Source organism: Caretta caretta, chromosome 4 (assembly GCF_965140235.1).
Source record: "Caretta caretta isolate rCarCar2 chromosome 4, rCarCar1.hap1, whole genome shotgun sequence".
NCBI lineage: Eukaryota > Metazoa > Chordata > Testudines > Cheloniidae > Caretta > Caretta caretta.
Genome location: NC_134209.1, coordinates 120,444,824 through 120,459,313, shown reverse-complemented (window position 1 = coordinate 120,459,313; position 14,490 = coordinate 120,444,824). Strand labels below are relative to the sequence as shown.

Genomic DNA, 14,490 nt, shown 5'->3' with positions numbered 1-14,490 from the left:
ACCTCCAGATCAAGGGTGTCAGGTAATACTTATTCATATTCCATTAGGGAGGTAGCTAGAAAGATTCCCACTTAAAATTATCTACCTACATCCCTATTCCCAGTTCACCTGCTAGTTTCATTTAACACTGTAAGATATAGTCTTAGTAAAGGAGCATGATGGACGCTGGCATTGTATAAGAATGCAGGACACTGAATTGCTTGGCCTTTTATCCTTTGAAATGAGAACACTTTTCATTTATCAATGTAAGCTCTTGCTTGGCTTGTACGTGGCATGTCACAATAAAAAGGCATTCTTTAAAATATCAATATTAATAACAATACTACCCCTACTAATAAAAATAATGTTCTGTTTCAGTTCTAGAGTATGGTGTTTCAGAATTTGTGCAGTCATTTTATGGACTGAATTTCTGAATTTATTTTTTATAGAGATTTAAGTAACAACAGAATCAGCACTCTTTCTAACCAGAGCTTCAGCAACATGACTCAGCTGCTCACCTTGTAAGTTTAAATGTATAACAGTGAATGTATGAAAACATTACAGTGTTTATTGTCTTGAAAAGAAAAGGCAACCTATTAATATTAAAACTTGCTTGATTTGGAGGCTGTAAGATAACTGTTTGCTAACTGGCTATGAATGCAAAAGGTACATTTAATCATGCTCTGCATTGTATGTGTGTGTTTGTTTACTTGTTTTATGTTATTTTATATGCTTTCAGAATTCTTAGTTACAACCGTCTGAGGTGTATCCCTGCACGGACATTTGATGGGTTGAAATCACTTAGGTTACTGTAAGTAGTTATTTTATTTTGAAAAAACTTATTTTGTGTAACAACAGACTTGGAAACCCATAGGGAATTAATAAATCTTCAACCCCAATAAGTACTTGAGGAAAAAATAAAGAACAAAGAATCACAAAATATTAATTTGCTGCATTTTTATTATATAATTAAAATGTGGTACAGTGAGTATAAATAAGTGCTGTGATAGGTCATAGAAAGACTGTGCATTGTACACATTTCTGTTCTACTTCTTGTTTCTTTGTCTCTTATGTCACGTTCTTGCTTGTAAGATTCAGTTGTGTATGTCTAAAAATGTTATTTGTATGTGACATAGGAATGGAGTCTCAAACTATATGGTGTTATTATTCTAAGTATCTTTTTTTTTTTTTTAGCCATTAGATTTTGAATGTGTTTTAGCTTTCCCTTAATAAATTGCTTACTTTCTTTCACTTAACTTTGGGTGCTTTTCCAACTCAGAATTTGATGAACAACTGATGATGAATAAAATATTCTGTGATTTAGCCCAGTTTCTTTTAACAAACAGACTGCTATTTTAATCTTATTTCTGTGTTGCTTGAAGTTATTTAAATGTTTGGTGCACACAAATCTCAGTCTGTGGATAGCTGCCTGTATTCTTTCAAGTATTTGCTGTTCAGTATCTGAGCTGTATGATTGGTCACCTGAATTACTAAATTTTGATCTCTGACAAAGAGGCATACATCTTATTATGAACGAATTTTTCTTAGGGCTGGTTCTGAGAGCAGCAGAACTTGTGAATGGCGCCCATATTGGTATGGTCCACCATAGCAGGTCAGAGAGTCCTGCACATGCTCATTCCTAATGTGAGAAAGCTAAGCTGAGCCTATTTGTTGACTCAAAGTACAATGGCCAGATTCTGGATGCTGATCTTTTTGACCATTTCAGTGGTGCAAAGCAGCCAAAAATCCAGTTTAACCATCTGATAATGAATTCCTCTGGCTTATGGATAATTTCCTGCTGGCACAGAAACATCACAGGTATTCTATACCCAGTTCACATCCTGACTTCTAGCTGAACATGACCAGGGCCTTTGGATGTGTAGTTAGAGTTCTGGGACTTCTTTAACTTTTAGACATGAATGTCACTAGGCACTGCTAGTTTTTGGAGCTGCCTGTCTCTATCAGATATGAGGGAATGGCATTGGGATAGAGAATATTTCAAGCCACAAGTTCATTTTCCTTGCTTCTGCTGCCCTTACCTGGGGTACTTCTAGGATTTTACTCTTGGATGCTCCTACTGCCTCCTTGGGGATTTCCTTCAGGACCTTCTCCTGGAAGATCCCCTTCCATTATGGCCTCCTTCCCCGTTGCTGATGCCCCCCTACCTGCCTGTTTCATGCTGCCTGCTATTTGTTGTTTCCACTCTTACCTCGCAGTTATCCTGGCCTTATTTATATTCCCTGTGCCTCAGCCTCCCTGTCCCTCCCATTATTGCCCCTCCTTCAACTAATGTATCCGTGCCCCTATTCTCCCCTAAACAAAGTGTCGCTGCTCTTCTCCCAGGAGATTTCTCCTTCCACCCTCCTCTCTAGCTTATGTTCCAAACTAGGGCTGTCGATTAATCACAGTAAACTCATGTGATTAACTCAAAAAAAAAATGAATTGCAATTAAAAAAATTAATCACAATTAATTGCAGTTTTAATTGCACTGTTAAACAATAGAATAACAATAGAAATTTATTAAATATTTTGGATGTTTTTCTACATTTTCAAATATATTGATTTTAATTACAACACACAATACCAAATGTACAGTGCTCACTTTATATTATTATTTTTATTACAAATATTTGCACTGCAGAAATGATGAATGAAAGAAATAGAGTTTTTCAATTCTGCTAATACAAGTACTGTAGTGCAGTCTCTTTATCATGAAAGTAGATTTTTTTTGTTACATAACTCAGAAACAAAACCATGTAAACCTTTAGAGCCCACAAGTCTACTCAGACCTACTTCTTGTTCAGACAATCGCTACGACCAACCAGTTTGTTTACATTTACTGGAGATAATGCTGCCTGCTTCTTATTTACAATGTCACTTGAAAATAAGAACAGGCATTCACATGGCACTTTTGGAACCAGCGTTGCAAGGTATTTACATGCCAGATATGCTAAACATTTATATACCCCTTTGTTATACCAATAAAATAAAAACCAGCAGGATCTTATTAAAGGGAAAAAGGCAAAATACCACATTTATTGTGAATACCGAAAGAATCATAGTAAGCAGTTAGTTATAGCTATAACATTCCATTCAATCTCATATTTATTCATACATTCATTCATACAAACACACACACATAGGTTCTGCAAGGTTGTTATCATAGTTACCAGCCTTAGAGTTGCTCATGCCAAGTCACTGGCCAGGTGGCCTGGACATGAGGAGGGAGCAGGGCCTTGTCAGTTGCTCATCTGATGCTCCTGGAAGTTGGTTTGCAGAATCAGACCCCAAAGTTCTCACTTTTTAGAGTCTATTTTTATAGGAATTTCTTCCTATGCCAGTCTATGGGAATTGCTTCATCATGCTGTTGCTGAATCAATCAGCAGATAGCACATTCCTGACGGCTCCATGCTGCTAGATGTTATCTTGTTCTTTGGTTCTCCCATTCTTGAGGCTGTTGGGTGGATTCCAGTCTGCCCTCTGGGGGTCCTCTGGTTATTTCCACTTGACGCCTTCTTCAGCCGATGGACACTGGATTCTTAGGCTGGTACCTCCCTGATCATTCAGTTATTATCCACACCAAGCATCCATCCACATACATCCTCTATCTCTATTTTAATCACAATTGTTAATACAACAAAAGGGCGGGGAGTCTCTGGGTGTTGTTTCTGTTGTTAGAGTATTGCTTTGAGTCTCTCTCTCTGTGAATTGCTTTGAGAACAGACTCTGTCTTAGAATGTACTAACACAATTAGCAGCTTGCAAGTTTCACATATAGAGGGAGAGAAACAGTACCAAAAACCAAGAGGCCTCTTAATTAGTAATACCCTGGAATTTAAACTATGGGGAACCAAACTCATTTGTGATTTTAATACAGAACTTCTTTAATATGATCCAACATCTTCATGCTTTGGCCACCATTCCAGAGGACATGCTTCCGTGCTGCTGATGCTCATTAAAAAAATAATACATTAATTAAATTTGTGACTGAACTCCTTGGGGGAGAATTATATGTCTTCTGCTCCGTTTTACCTGCATTCTGCTATATATTTCGTGTTATGGCAGTCTCAGATGATGACTCAGCACATATTGTTCATTTTAAGAATATTTTCACTGCAGTTTTGACAAAACGCAAAGAAGGTACCAATGTGAGATTTCTAAAGATAGCTACAGCACTGGACCCAAGGTTTAAGAATCTAAAATGCTTTCCAAAATCTGAGAGGGATGAGGTGTGGAGCATGCTTTCAGAAGTCTTAAAACACTCCGATGCAGAAAGTACAGAACCCGAACCACCAAAAAAGAAAATCGATCTCAGATGAGGAAACTGAACGTGCATCAGTCCGCACTGCTTTGTATCGTTATCAAACAGAAGCCGTCGTCAGCATAGACTCATGTCCTCTGGAATGGTGGTTGAAGTGAATCCTTAGTGTATCTGGCATGTAAATATCTTGTAATGCTGGCTACAACAGTGCCATGCGAATGCCTGTTCTCACTTTCAGAAGACATTGTAAACAAGAAGCAGGCAGCATTATCTCCTGCAAATGTAAACAGACTTGTTTGTTTGAGTGATTGGCTGAACAAGAAGTAGGACTGAGTGGACTTGTAGGCTCTAAAGTTTTACATTGTTTTATTTTTGAATGCAGTTTTTTTGTACATAATTCTACATTTGTAAGTTCAACTTTCATGATAAAGAGCACTGTGCAGTTTGTATTCTGTGTTGTAATTGGAATCAATATATTTGAAAATGTAGAAAACGTCCAAAAATATTTAAATAAATGGTATTCTGTTATTGTCTAACAGCACGATTAATTGTACAATTAATCACAAGTAATTGCGATTAATTTTTTTAATCGCTTGACGGCCCTACTTCAAACCAGTCCATCTGTTTCTCTCTCCCCTGTTTAGCTATTTTGTCCCTAACTTCCTTTCCTCCTGAAAGAATCTCTCTGCGCACCCACCCTCATAGCAACCCTGGCCATCACTGCTCCAACCCAGCTGGGCTAACATCTTTTGTCTTGCCTGTGTGAACAGTAAAGGACATACTGTGAATGGGAAGGGACAGTGAGGATGGAGAGATATAACTGGATGTTTATTCACGTACTAGCTACTTTATTAAATCTATAAACAGGATAACTTGTTAAGGCAACCTGTGCTGACAGTGGTGAAAGGAGGTAGGCGTTAGCCAGCCAAGCTATCACCAGTTTTACCCCTTTTGATGCTCTAACCTGGAGCATGCTCTAATTCCAGATTCACTCAGTCACTCACTCACTCTAGTCGAAGGCCCTAACAGAGCCTGTATCATATTATTTCGTAGTCTACCACAACCGAGAGCAGCCTGCTATGTAGAAAGACATTATGCCATGTAAGAGTGCTTTAGGCTTACCTGCAAGTGCCAACACCTGCTTCCTAGGAAAGATGGTGACTAATTCACAAAGAAGGCAACTCAACCCAGACATTAGATTGGGGGTGTAGAGGAGAAGATGATGAAATTCTTCCAAGCGCTGCACACAAAATGAGACCTACCCATGTGAGTCACCAAAATGAGGCATTGCTCTCAGCAAATTGAATGCATGCTCAAATTATTTGAGAAGCTCTCTAAGCTCCACTAGGCTCCTTGAGTTTGTCTTCTCCTATGTGGGACTTTGGTATTCCAAAGGGATCTGCTAGGTTCCTGAAGTTTGGCTCCTCCTTAACTGGGGGGGGGGGGAGGCCAAATGCAACCCACTTCTAGCACTAAAATGAGAGGCTGTTCACAGTAAAGTGTGCAGTTCTGTGGTCCTCCCTCTTCTTCCTTACATGAGGAATGAAGTAATTTAAATGTCATCATTAATATCACTAGGTTCTGAGTTATCACTACCTGATCTGAATGGGGCAATTCACACCTTTCAGCTATTGTTCTTATCTCTGTATCACATTATTCACATTTGAGGATTTTTTCACAATCACAACAGAGTTTTACTGGGGATTTCTTTGTTTTTGTTTCTTAACGAAAGCTGAGATTCTAGAGAACAAGATAGTAGCTTCAGAGGTGTGCCTTTACACCATATGAACACCAGCAGTTTCCAAATCTGGACTCAGCTCCTTCCTTTTGACCTCTGTTAGGTCAAACGAGCCAGTTATTGGAGGTCCACCCGTTACCCTGCATTTCAGTACTCAGGGCCAGTGTACTCAGTTGCCATATTAACGCACCATGCTTTAGCCTACACAACTATAAAAACACCTCATACGATTTTAATCATAAGCCTAGGTATGTGTAGCTATATGCATGAATGAAAGTTTATATAGATAGGAAGGGAGAACCCTTTTGGGTAGATCTGCCCCAGATATGACTGAACCACCCCTGTGTTTTTCATCAATAAAGAATTTCATTTTATGATTATATTAATATCAGTTACAGATTCACAATTGGTTTTCATGAACCTTTGTGGCATGTGTGTTGCAAAAAGCAAATGAAGAGCACAAACACAATCAGTGAAATTCTAGTTGAGCTTCTGAAAAGTTAAAAAGAATTACTTTCTCTTCTTTTCCCTGCTCTGAACCTACTAAGTACTGCAGTATTAATAGTTGATCTGCATCTTGAGCAAGTTTTATTTTTTTAATTAAAAAATAAAACCGTTTAAATTTTTAGTCCTAATTCAGAACAAAAACCTGAGAGGCAGGCAGGTGGGAAGTCTTCAAATGCACAGGAACTGAAATTAAATGTGAAACTGAATCAAGTTTGTAAAATCACAAGCCTGCAGAGTTAAACTGCTGAGGTCCATGCATCTATAGTTGTTGAAAAATAACAAAAGGCAAGTTCACTTGTGCTTCCTCAAAAAAAATACCTATTTTGGTTATTTTCTTTTCCTTAGGTCTTTACATGGCAATGATATTTCTGTTGTTCCTGAAGGAGCTTTTAATGATCTTTCAGCATTATCACATCTGTGAGTATTCAGTCATATATTTTTTACTTACATGTATGTGGACCTCCTGCCTGGATCAGCATTTCATGGAAAGACTTTTTTCTAGAGTAACATCTGGCTATTTTGCTCAGTTTTCTGTGTGCTACAAAGAGCGAAAGTGAATTGGAACCGTTGGAGTTTAGAGGAAAATACTGAATCTGATCCTTGCAAGAGAGGAGAGAGTATATTCCTGCATACAAGTGTACAAACATACCTGAGTTTGACATTGCTGAGCAGATGCAGTTTTTAAGTGTCTTTATATGTGGAGTCATCTGTTTTTGTTTTGCTGTAAGCAAGTAATGGTCCAGCTTTGTGCTCAGACGTATTCAGCCTCTGGGAATGTCACAGAAATTTGAAAGGGTATTGATTAATTTTGGTTTCATCCTTATTTACAATTCATTCAAATGCTGCTATCAGGATGACACATGTGCATGAAGACAGATGAAACTGGCACGGGGAACTGGAAAGGGAGTAGGAGATGGAGGTTATGAAAGAAGAGTGAAAGGAATTTCTTGTGTACATGTAAAGTAAAATGACAAAGTGGCTGCTTTCTCTTGTACTTTAACCATCCGAGTTTTTCTCTTCCCCTTCCATGATTCCAAGATGGCAGCTATAAGTATCTTTGGTCATGCTCTTTGGAAGCATTTTAAAAACATGTATGATCAAATAAATTTGACCCTCTCCTTACCCCCACCCCCATAAAAAGGTTGTTTGCCTGTTGTATTGCCAATCATGTTAGACTTGCCTATATTTTGATTTTTAAGTAGAGTAATTCCCCTCATCTCAGCTCTACCTGGTGGCATTTTTGTGCCATCTCGTGGTGACATAGCATCATGTCACTGTGTCTGCAGACAGAGCATACCTCTGCTTTTTTGGAGAGGTGACTGCTTTATGCACTCCAGCTGTTTTTCCCCTGGGTTCTAGGTAGGAGAAAGTTCTATCATATTCTTCCTCTTGTTCTTTTTCTAACAAGGGATATTTCTCTCCCTCAATCTGAAGCTGGAAGCATCACCTTTCTCTTGAGAAGGCAGAGAGCATTTTCCCTCTCTCATAGGTGGAGAACCATTTCCTCTTTTTCTCTGGAACAATAGGAGGGGGGGTACCTCTCGTATGTGTAACATGGGAGTAAGGAGAATAAAAGCATCTATAGAACTGGATCTATTTTTTTTTTTTTTTTTTTTTTTACTGCTCCCCATGCCTGACTAAGTGAGTAAGTTCAGCAGGGTAAATCACAGAAGTCCTTCCTGCTTGGTCAGGCAGAATGAGAAGCATTTCTGCAATCTTCATTCTGTTCATGGTATTTGAGCCATGCTCTGATCATTTTTCCTGGGATCCTCTTACTTTCTCAGAAGGCCTAGTGGTGTGAGATCAGGATGTGGAACAGTCTCAAGGGCAGTGGAATACCGAAGGCATTTCCAGGACTGCCTATTGAAATGCTGGACGTGTGGCGGACTCATTTCTTTAAATCAGTGGCATAGCTTCATTTCATAGCAGCACAGTGGGAACCCTGGATACACTACTGTTATAAAGTGACACACTGTATATATCCTCTCCATTAGCCACAAAAGAGTGTGCTCCTGCCTAAGCGAGTTGTAAGAACATTTGTGCTCTCTGCTAGGAAAACCTTGACTGTTAAAGATGACACTTCATAAATTGAGTAATTCAGAAACTCTTTTAAAATATTTTAAACAATAAAATGTGCTCAAATTTCTTTATTACAAAAATTAAAATGTTAACATTTACATCCAGTTGAATTCAAGATAAATGCGCTTTCTATATGGCCCACTGAGGGGATAATGATTCAATGGAACTTGCTAAAAATGTTGCATTACTTCAGATTGTTAGTGGCAGAGTTCTGTCCTTCCCCAGGAGCAGGTCTTTTAGGCCTGCCTCTACTGACTGCTATCAATGCCATAAGCACTGAGCTTGCTCGGGGAATCTCCTTACATAATCATGAAGAGGAGATCTCTGATGAGATCAGTAACCATGGGTTTATATTCATTGGCAGAGCTCCAAAGAGAAAATAATAAATTGCAGTTTTGTGGGGAGAAAGGTAAAAGCAAATGATTTATGCAGGGCATGCAGCCATGAACTGGAAGAGGGAAGTATATTTCTTTTAATGGTTTCCCCCATTTTTTGCAGGGTGGCCTTAAGCCCCAGTTGAAGAGCCACTGGAGTGCAAGGGTTTTATTTCATCCTCTGGCTAACTTAACTTCCCATTACAAAATTTCTTCCACAGCTTCAGACGCTCTTTGTTAAACTCAAATACATTGACCATTTAAGTACAAAGGGTGATACTGATCTCATTAGCATCAGTTCTCCAAAATCCATATTAATGTAACTGAGAACAATGGCTAGCATTCTGGCAAAGTTTGTTGCTGAGTCCTAGTTTCAAAGCCAAGATCCAGGTAATCCATGTAGCGCATTTAGCTTTTAGGAGTTTTCTGCTGATTATAGATTTGTTTTTGTTATACAAAGCAAGCACATAAGACTGTTATGTTTTTTTCCCCCAGTGCTATTGGAGCAAATCCTCTGTACTGTGATTGTAACATGCAATGGTTATCCGATTGGGTAAAGTCAGAATACAAAGAACCTGGTATTGCACGTTGTGCTGGTCCTGGAGAAATGGCAGATAAACTACTTCTCACAACTCCATCTAAAAAATTTACTTGCCAAGGTACTGTTTTATGTTTCTTCTGATGTGGCAGTCAATTTTGAAATTTTACAGTGGAATAGTTGAATTGTGAAATGTGAAATTGTGAAATGATACTTTCTAAAGATATTCATTATAACGCCTTTACTGTTGGGTCCTTTGTCATGGGCAGGACCAAGGTGGATACTCCTCATACTCAAAGTTCTATAGCCATTGGTTCCAACAAAGAGCATCTCAACCTATGCAGCATAAATTCTTGTAAGTGTTCCAATTTCCAGTTCCTTTCTGACAAAAGTTGTAGAAGAAGCTTCTCTGGTTCACAGTTGAAATGCTGGACACATGGCAGACTTATTTCTTTAAATCAGTGGCATAGCTTCATTTCATAGCAGCACAGTGGGGAACCCTGGATACACTACTGTTATAAAGTGACACACTGTATATATCCTCTCCATGAGCCACAAAACAGTGTGCTCCTTCCTAAGCGAGTTGTAAGAACATTTGTGCTCTCTGCTAGGAAAACCTTGACGGTTAAAGAAGACACTTCATAAATTGAGTAATTCAGAAACTCTTTTAAAATATTTTAAACAATAAAATGTGCTCAAATTTCTTTATTACAAAAATTAAAATGTTAACAGTTACATCCAGCTGAATTCAAGATAAATGCGCTTTCTATAGGGCCTACTGCATTGTTACCTGTTGCAAACACTGTTATAACTCTTACCTTATTCATCAAAGAATATAGTTTCACTACTCTCTGGTGCTTCATTCTCAATATTTCCAGCAAAACTTGTAAACATTTCCATGATTATTCGGTTTGTGAGCCTTGCAGTTCCTATGATGCAGCACAAACTGCCAGACTGGATTAGACCCAGTATCCTGTCTCCAGCAGTGGCCAGCACCAGATGCTTCAGAGGGAGGTGCAAGAAACCTCACAGCACAGAAATGTGGGGTAGTTTCCCTCCATGATGGTCTTATCCTATTCCCTAATAGTTTAGAGTAAAGAGATTGTTTTAAGGTTTTATCTCCTCCCCGATACTCCTTTTGTTCACATTAACTATTATCACTCTGGATGTTGTTGTTATCCAGATAACAGTTCAGTCTTTTTTATGAATCTGACTAAGTTTGTGGTCTCTAAGGTGTTAGGCTATCCTAATTCTTGGCCCTTATGTGAAACAGGACTTGTGTTATTTTACATATTGGTCTTTCTTTCCCCACTTCTTTTCTTTTCTTTTCTTCTCTTTTCTTTTCTTAAACCTTTTAAATGTGTAGAGCACTTTTGCTGCTCCCCCTTGTCTCTAGATTCTTAAAGTTAAATACTTTGGATCACCCAATAAAAGGAATAAGAAATATGGGATTATTAAAGTGATCCTGCCTAAATTGATAACTCCTCCTGAGATGCTTAATAAATGTGAACTCAGTTTTTCCGTGCAAGGCTATTTTCTTGTGGTAGTGATTTAAGCTTACAGACTGAGTGAGCTCCAAGCTCTATTGACTGATTCACCTTTTAGCAAATTCTTCAAAGACATGGTGGTGCCTAAGATGCATCCTACATCCTTTCCTAAAATAGTTATAGAATTCTACCTTAGTTGATCATCAGGATGATTTTCTTTTTCCATTTTCCAGCATGCTCACCTCAGTGAGGCTCTTCTCCACAGTTGGGTGTCGGAAGGTCAACTAGGCTTTTAGTACATTAAAGCCATTAGAAATCTAACCTGTTTGTGTTGAGTTTTACACTAATTCATTAGGCTATTGTTCTAGTCTGACATGACTGTTGCTCTCAAGTCATGTCCAGGCTGGTTCCTTATGAGACAGATCTGCTGCCACAAACAAATCATCTAGGTCTGACTAGGAGATTTGGAAACCATCCTCTTGGATTTCTCTATACACATTTGCTAAGCATTATTTCTGACATGCTTATAACTAGACAGGACATGAGATGTGGTGTACTACTAGTACCACAAACACTCTTTCCAGGCTTTGTGTAGAGGGATAGGGTATGGGGGCGGATCTTTTTCTCTCCCCTCCTTTTACAGTTAATTTTGTCAGGTTTTTTTAATAATCTTTGCTTAAAATAGAAATACTTTAAAATGTATGGAGTGTCTTCTCTCACACACTCACTCTATATATCTAGATCTATTCATCTTTTTTTTTGCATCCGATGAAGTGAGCTGTCGCTCACGAAAGCTCATGCTCAAATAAATTGGTTAGTCTCTAAGGTGCCACAAGTACTCCTCATCTTTTAGTGTTACTGTTCAAGGTATACGCATCTTGCTTGTGTTTCTTCTGTTCCCTATTGCAGCTTTTTCTTTCTTCACCCCATTCATAGGAAATTTTCTGTAGCTGCTTTATCTCTCAGGAGTGGGGATCTGTTATGATGGGTGTCTTTAGAGAAGAAAGAATTACTTGCCTGCAACAGCCATTCTGTGAAGACACACATGATAACAGATCACCAGTCATCACCACCCTCCGCAGTGAGTTGAAGGCCCTGTAACACATTTTGTCTTTATTATTCAGGGTGTGGGTTTTTTTCCATTCATACATAAGTAATTTATCCTTCTGCATAGAATGCATCTGGCAGCAGGGACATTGGGAGGAACATGTGTGCTGTACAAGATGTCCCTGCTGGAACCAAGAATTTGGAACTTGGGAGTTCGGGGTTTCTGCTTTGGTCACATGTAGGTGCACAGACCCAAGAATGGTAATTTGTTATAATGTATGTATTCAGAGAACAAGAATTGCAGATAATTCCTTCTTATCAGTATTTGGGTTGCTATTGAAAGCAAAATGTATTGTTGAGGTTGGCTTATGTAACAGCTCGTTACTATCCAATGGAAAACAACTCTTCCAGTGAAAATCCCTTCTCAGTGGTAAACATTCACATAAATGAATCTTTGGAAGCTGGTGAATTATTTTTGAAGTTATAGGGACCTCTCCTGATTACATTTTTCCTTAGTCTATTTTTTCCCTAGGATTTTTTTCTAGTTTTTATTTTTATACATACCTCTAACGGACTCTCAATCTTTTACTTTTGGCTTTTCACAATCCATGCCCTGCTTCTAGAGATTCCAGGGCCTTGTGGTTTTCTCACACCAGGTAAGGTTGTAAATAGCCCTTGAATGGTAATCTGGTTAAGACTAGACCTTCTGACCTTCCCTACATGTATCTCAAGCAGACTCCTTTCCTAAAACATGCATGTTTACTGTTTGTTTTCCCCCGCTCTTTTCTTGGATGAGTTTATGGGTGATTCTTTGTTATATGTTGTACAATATCACTATATAAATAACCTTGGTATCCTCTTCCAACACATTTCTCTGTGAGCTAATTTTGGTTTTGTTTATATTATTTTTCCTTTAAAAAGTGTCATATAGACTGTATGTATCTTACATGCTCGTTTTCTACATTATACAAAACCCCTTGGTATTTAACAGATTTATTTGGTAAGTAAAATATATACCCATGCTGTGGACTTTTATATAATGTACAATACTGAGCAGTAGCCTATGGGCCTGATTCTTCTTTACATGAAGCCCCCTTTACATTTGCAGAGGGGTGTGAAAGGGCATAGTGCAAATAAGAATCGGGTCCTAGAGCTACCCCTTTACTGCTGTTACGGGTTTACAAAGTAAACAAACATCTGAGAACTATTTAAACCATGTCAGCTAAGCAACAGAGTGTAGAAAGAGCTATCCTTTCTTTCTCTGTAGGTCTTGTCTAAGACATTCACATTATTTATCTTAACTAACCTTTGTTTTATTTCCATTTATCTCTACACACAGAGAGACTCTAAAGTGTTAGCTTATGTTTACATTAAGGTTTAATGTGGGCACAAAATATTTTTTAAAACAATGTTTTTTGAGCAAGAGTTGAATTAAAAGTATCTGAAACTTTTCCTTTTTTGTAACCCGATAGCTTTAAAAAGGTGAATCAAAATTTTCAGTTAGAAATAAGTATTTATAACGCAAAATCAGGCACAACTTTAATTACTGTCTCATTGGGACTTAGGCTTCTACGTGTCCAAGTCACTTTTGAAATTGTAAGTTAGGGCTTGTCCATATGGTGGAGTAATGCATTCTATGGGGGTGTGATTTATAAAGCACACTAATATGTTGTGAATTAATTGGTCTGTGTAAATCCTGCTGGTGTTCACCAAAGTTTCTCCAGTGTGCTTTAACATAATACTGTTTCAAACCAGCATGGTCTGTATGGAACAGTTAACACACAGTAAAGTGTATTTTAGAAATCAGACTCCCATAGAGTGCATTGCCCTGCTGTGTAGACAGGTCCTTAGGCTCCTAAATCAGTTAAGCACTTTTGAAAATGTACCCAAAATGAAAAGAGCAGTAAAGAGAGGAAACTGAGAACAGCATAAAGGAGGAGAACAGGAAGATATAAAAAAAAGAAAAAAAAGTGTAGCATCTGTTTCTGCTCCTATTGAATAAGCAGGAATAGGAGCAGGCTCTCTAGATGTGGCGTTAAAGGTGACAACTGGCTTTGATTTGTAATAGGCCTTTTGTAAATGAGATTTTATTTACTTTTTTTACTCACATGGCGTTTCTATCCTTTGAGCTGAATTCACATTATACAAGGAAAATTAGAATGTTGGATTCTGTCTAATTAGGGTAGGGTAAACTGACTTACATAAAACGAGCTGACAGAAATTTCACCAAAAGCTCAAAACACTTCTTGAGATAATTAAAAAATGGTATTTCTTCTTTTTCCTACACTGTGACACTACTGGCCTTTGTTGCTGTTTTGATATTTCTGATCCAACACTACAGATTACCAGAAACCTCCCAAAACAGCCTCTTCCCACAGGATTTCCATTTAGATTTTTAGATCAAAGAACTTCAGAGGAGAATCAAAATTATAGATACTATTTTTTTAAATTTTAAGATAACCAAAATTTTTGACAGTAAGA

The 14,490-nt window shown here is 38.1% G+C and overlaps 1 protein-coding gene across 9 annotated transcripts in view; it reads left to right on the top strand.

The window, feature by feature from the left end:
• SLIT2 (slit guidance ligand 2) overlaps window positions 1-14,490 on the top strand; it is a 422,385-nt gene that overhangs the window by 348,621 nt on the left and 59,274 nt on the right. For all 9 annotated transcript variants that reach the window (XM_075128007.1, XM_075128006.1, XM_048848731.2 and 6 more), the window contains 4 exons: window positions 429-500; window positions 719-790; window positions 6,830-6,901; window positions 9,433-9,596. In XM_075128007.1, coding sequence (XP_074984108.1) covers window positions 429-500; window positions 719-790; window positions 6,830-6,901; window positions 9,433-9,596 — 380 coding nt within the window. The remainder of the gene's footprint in view (window positions 1-428; window positions 501-718; window positions 791-6,829; window positions 6,902-9,432; window positions 9,597-14,490) is intronic.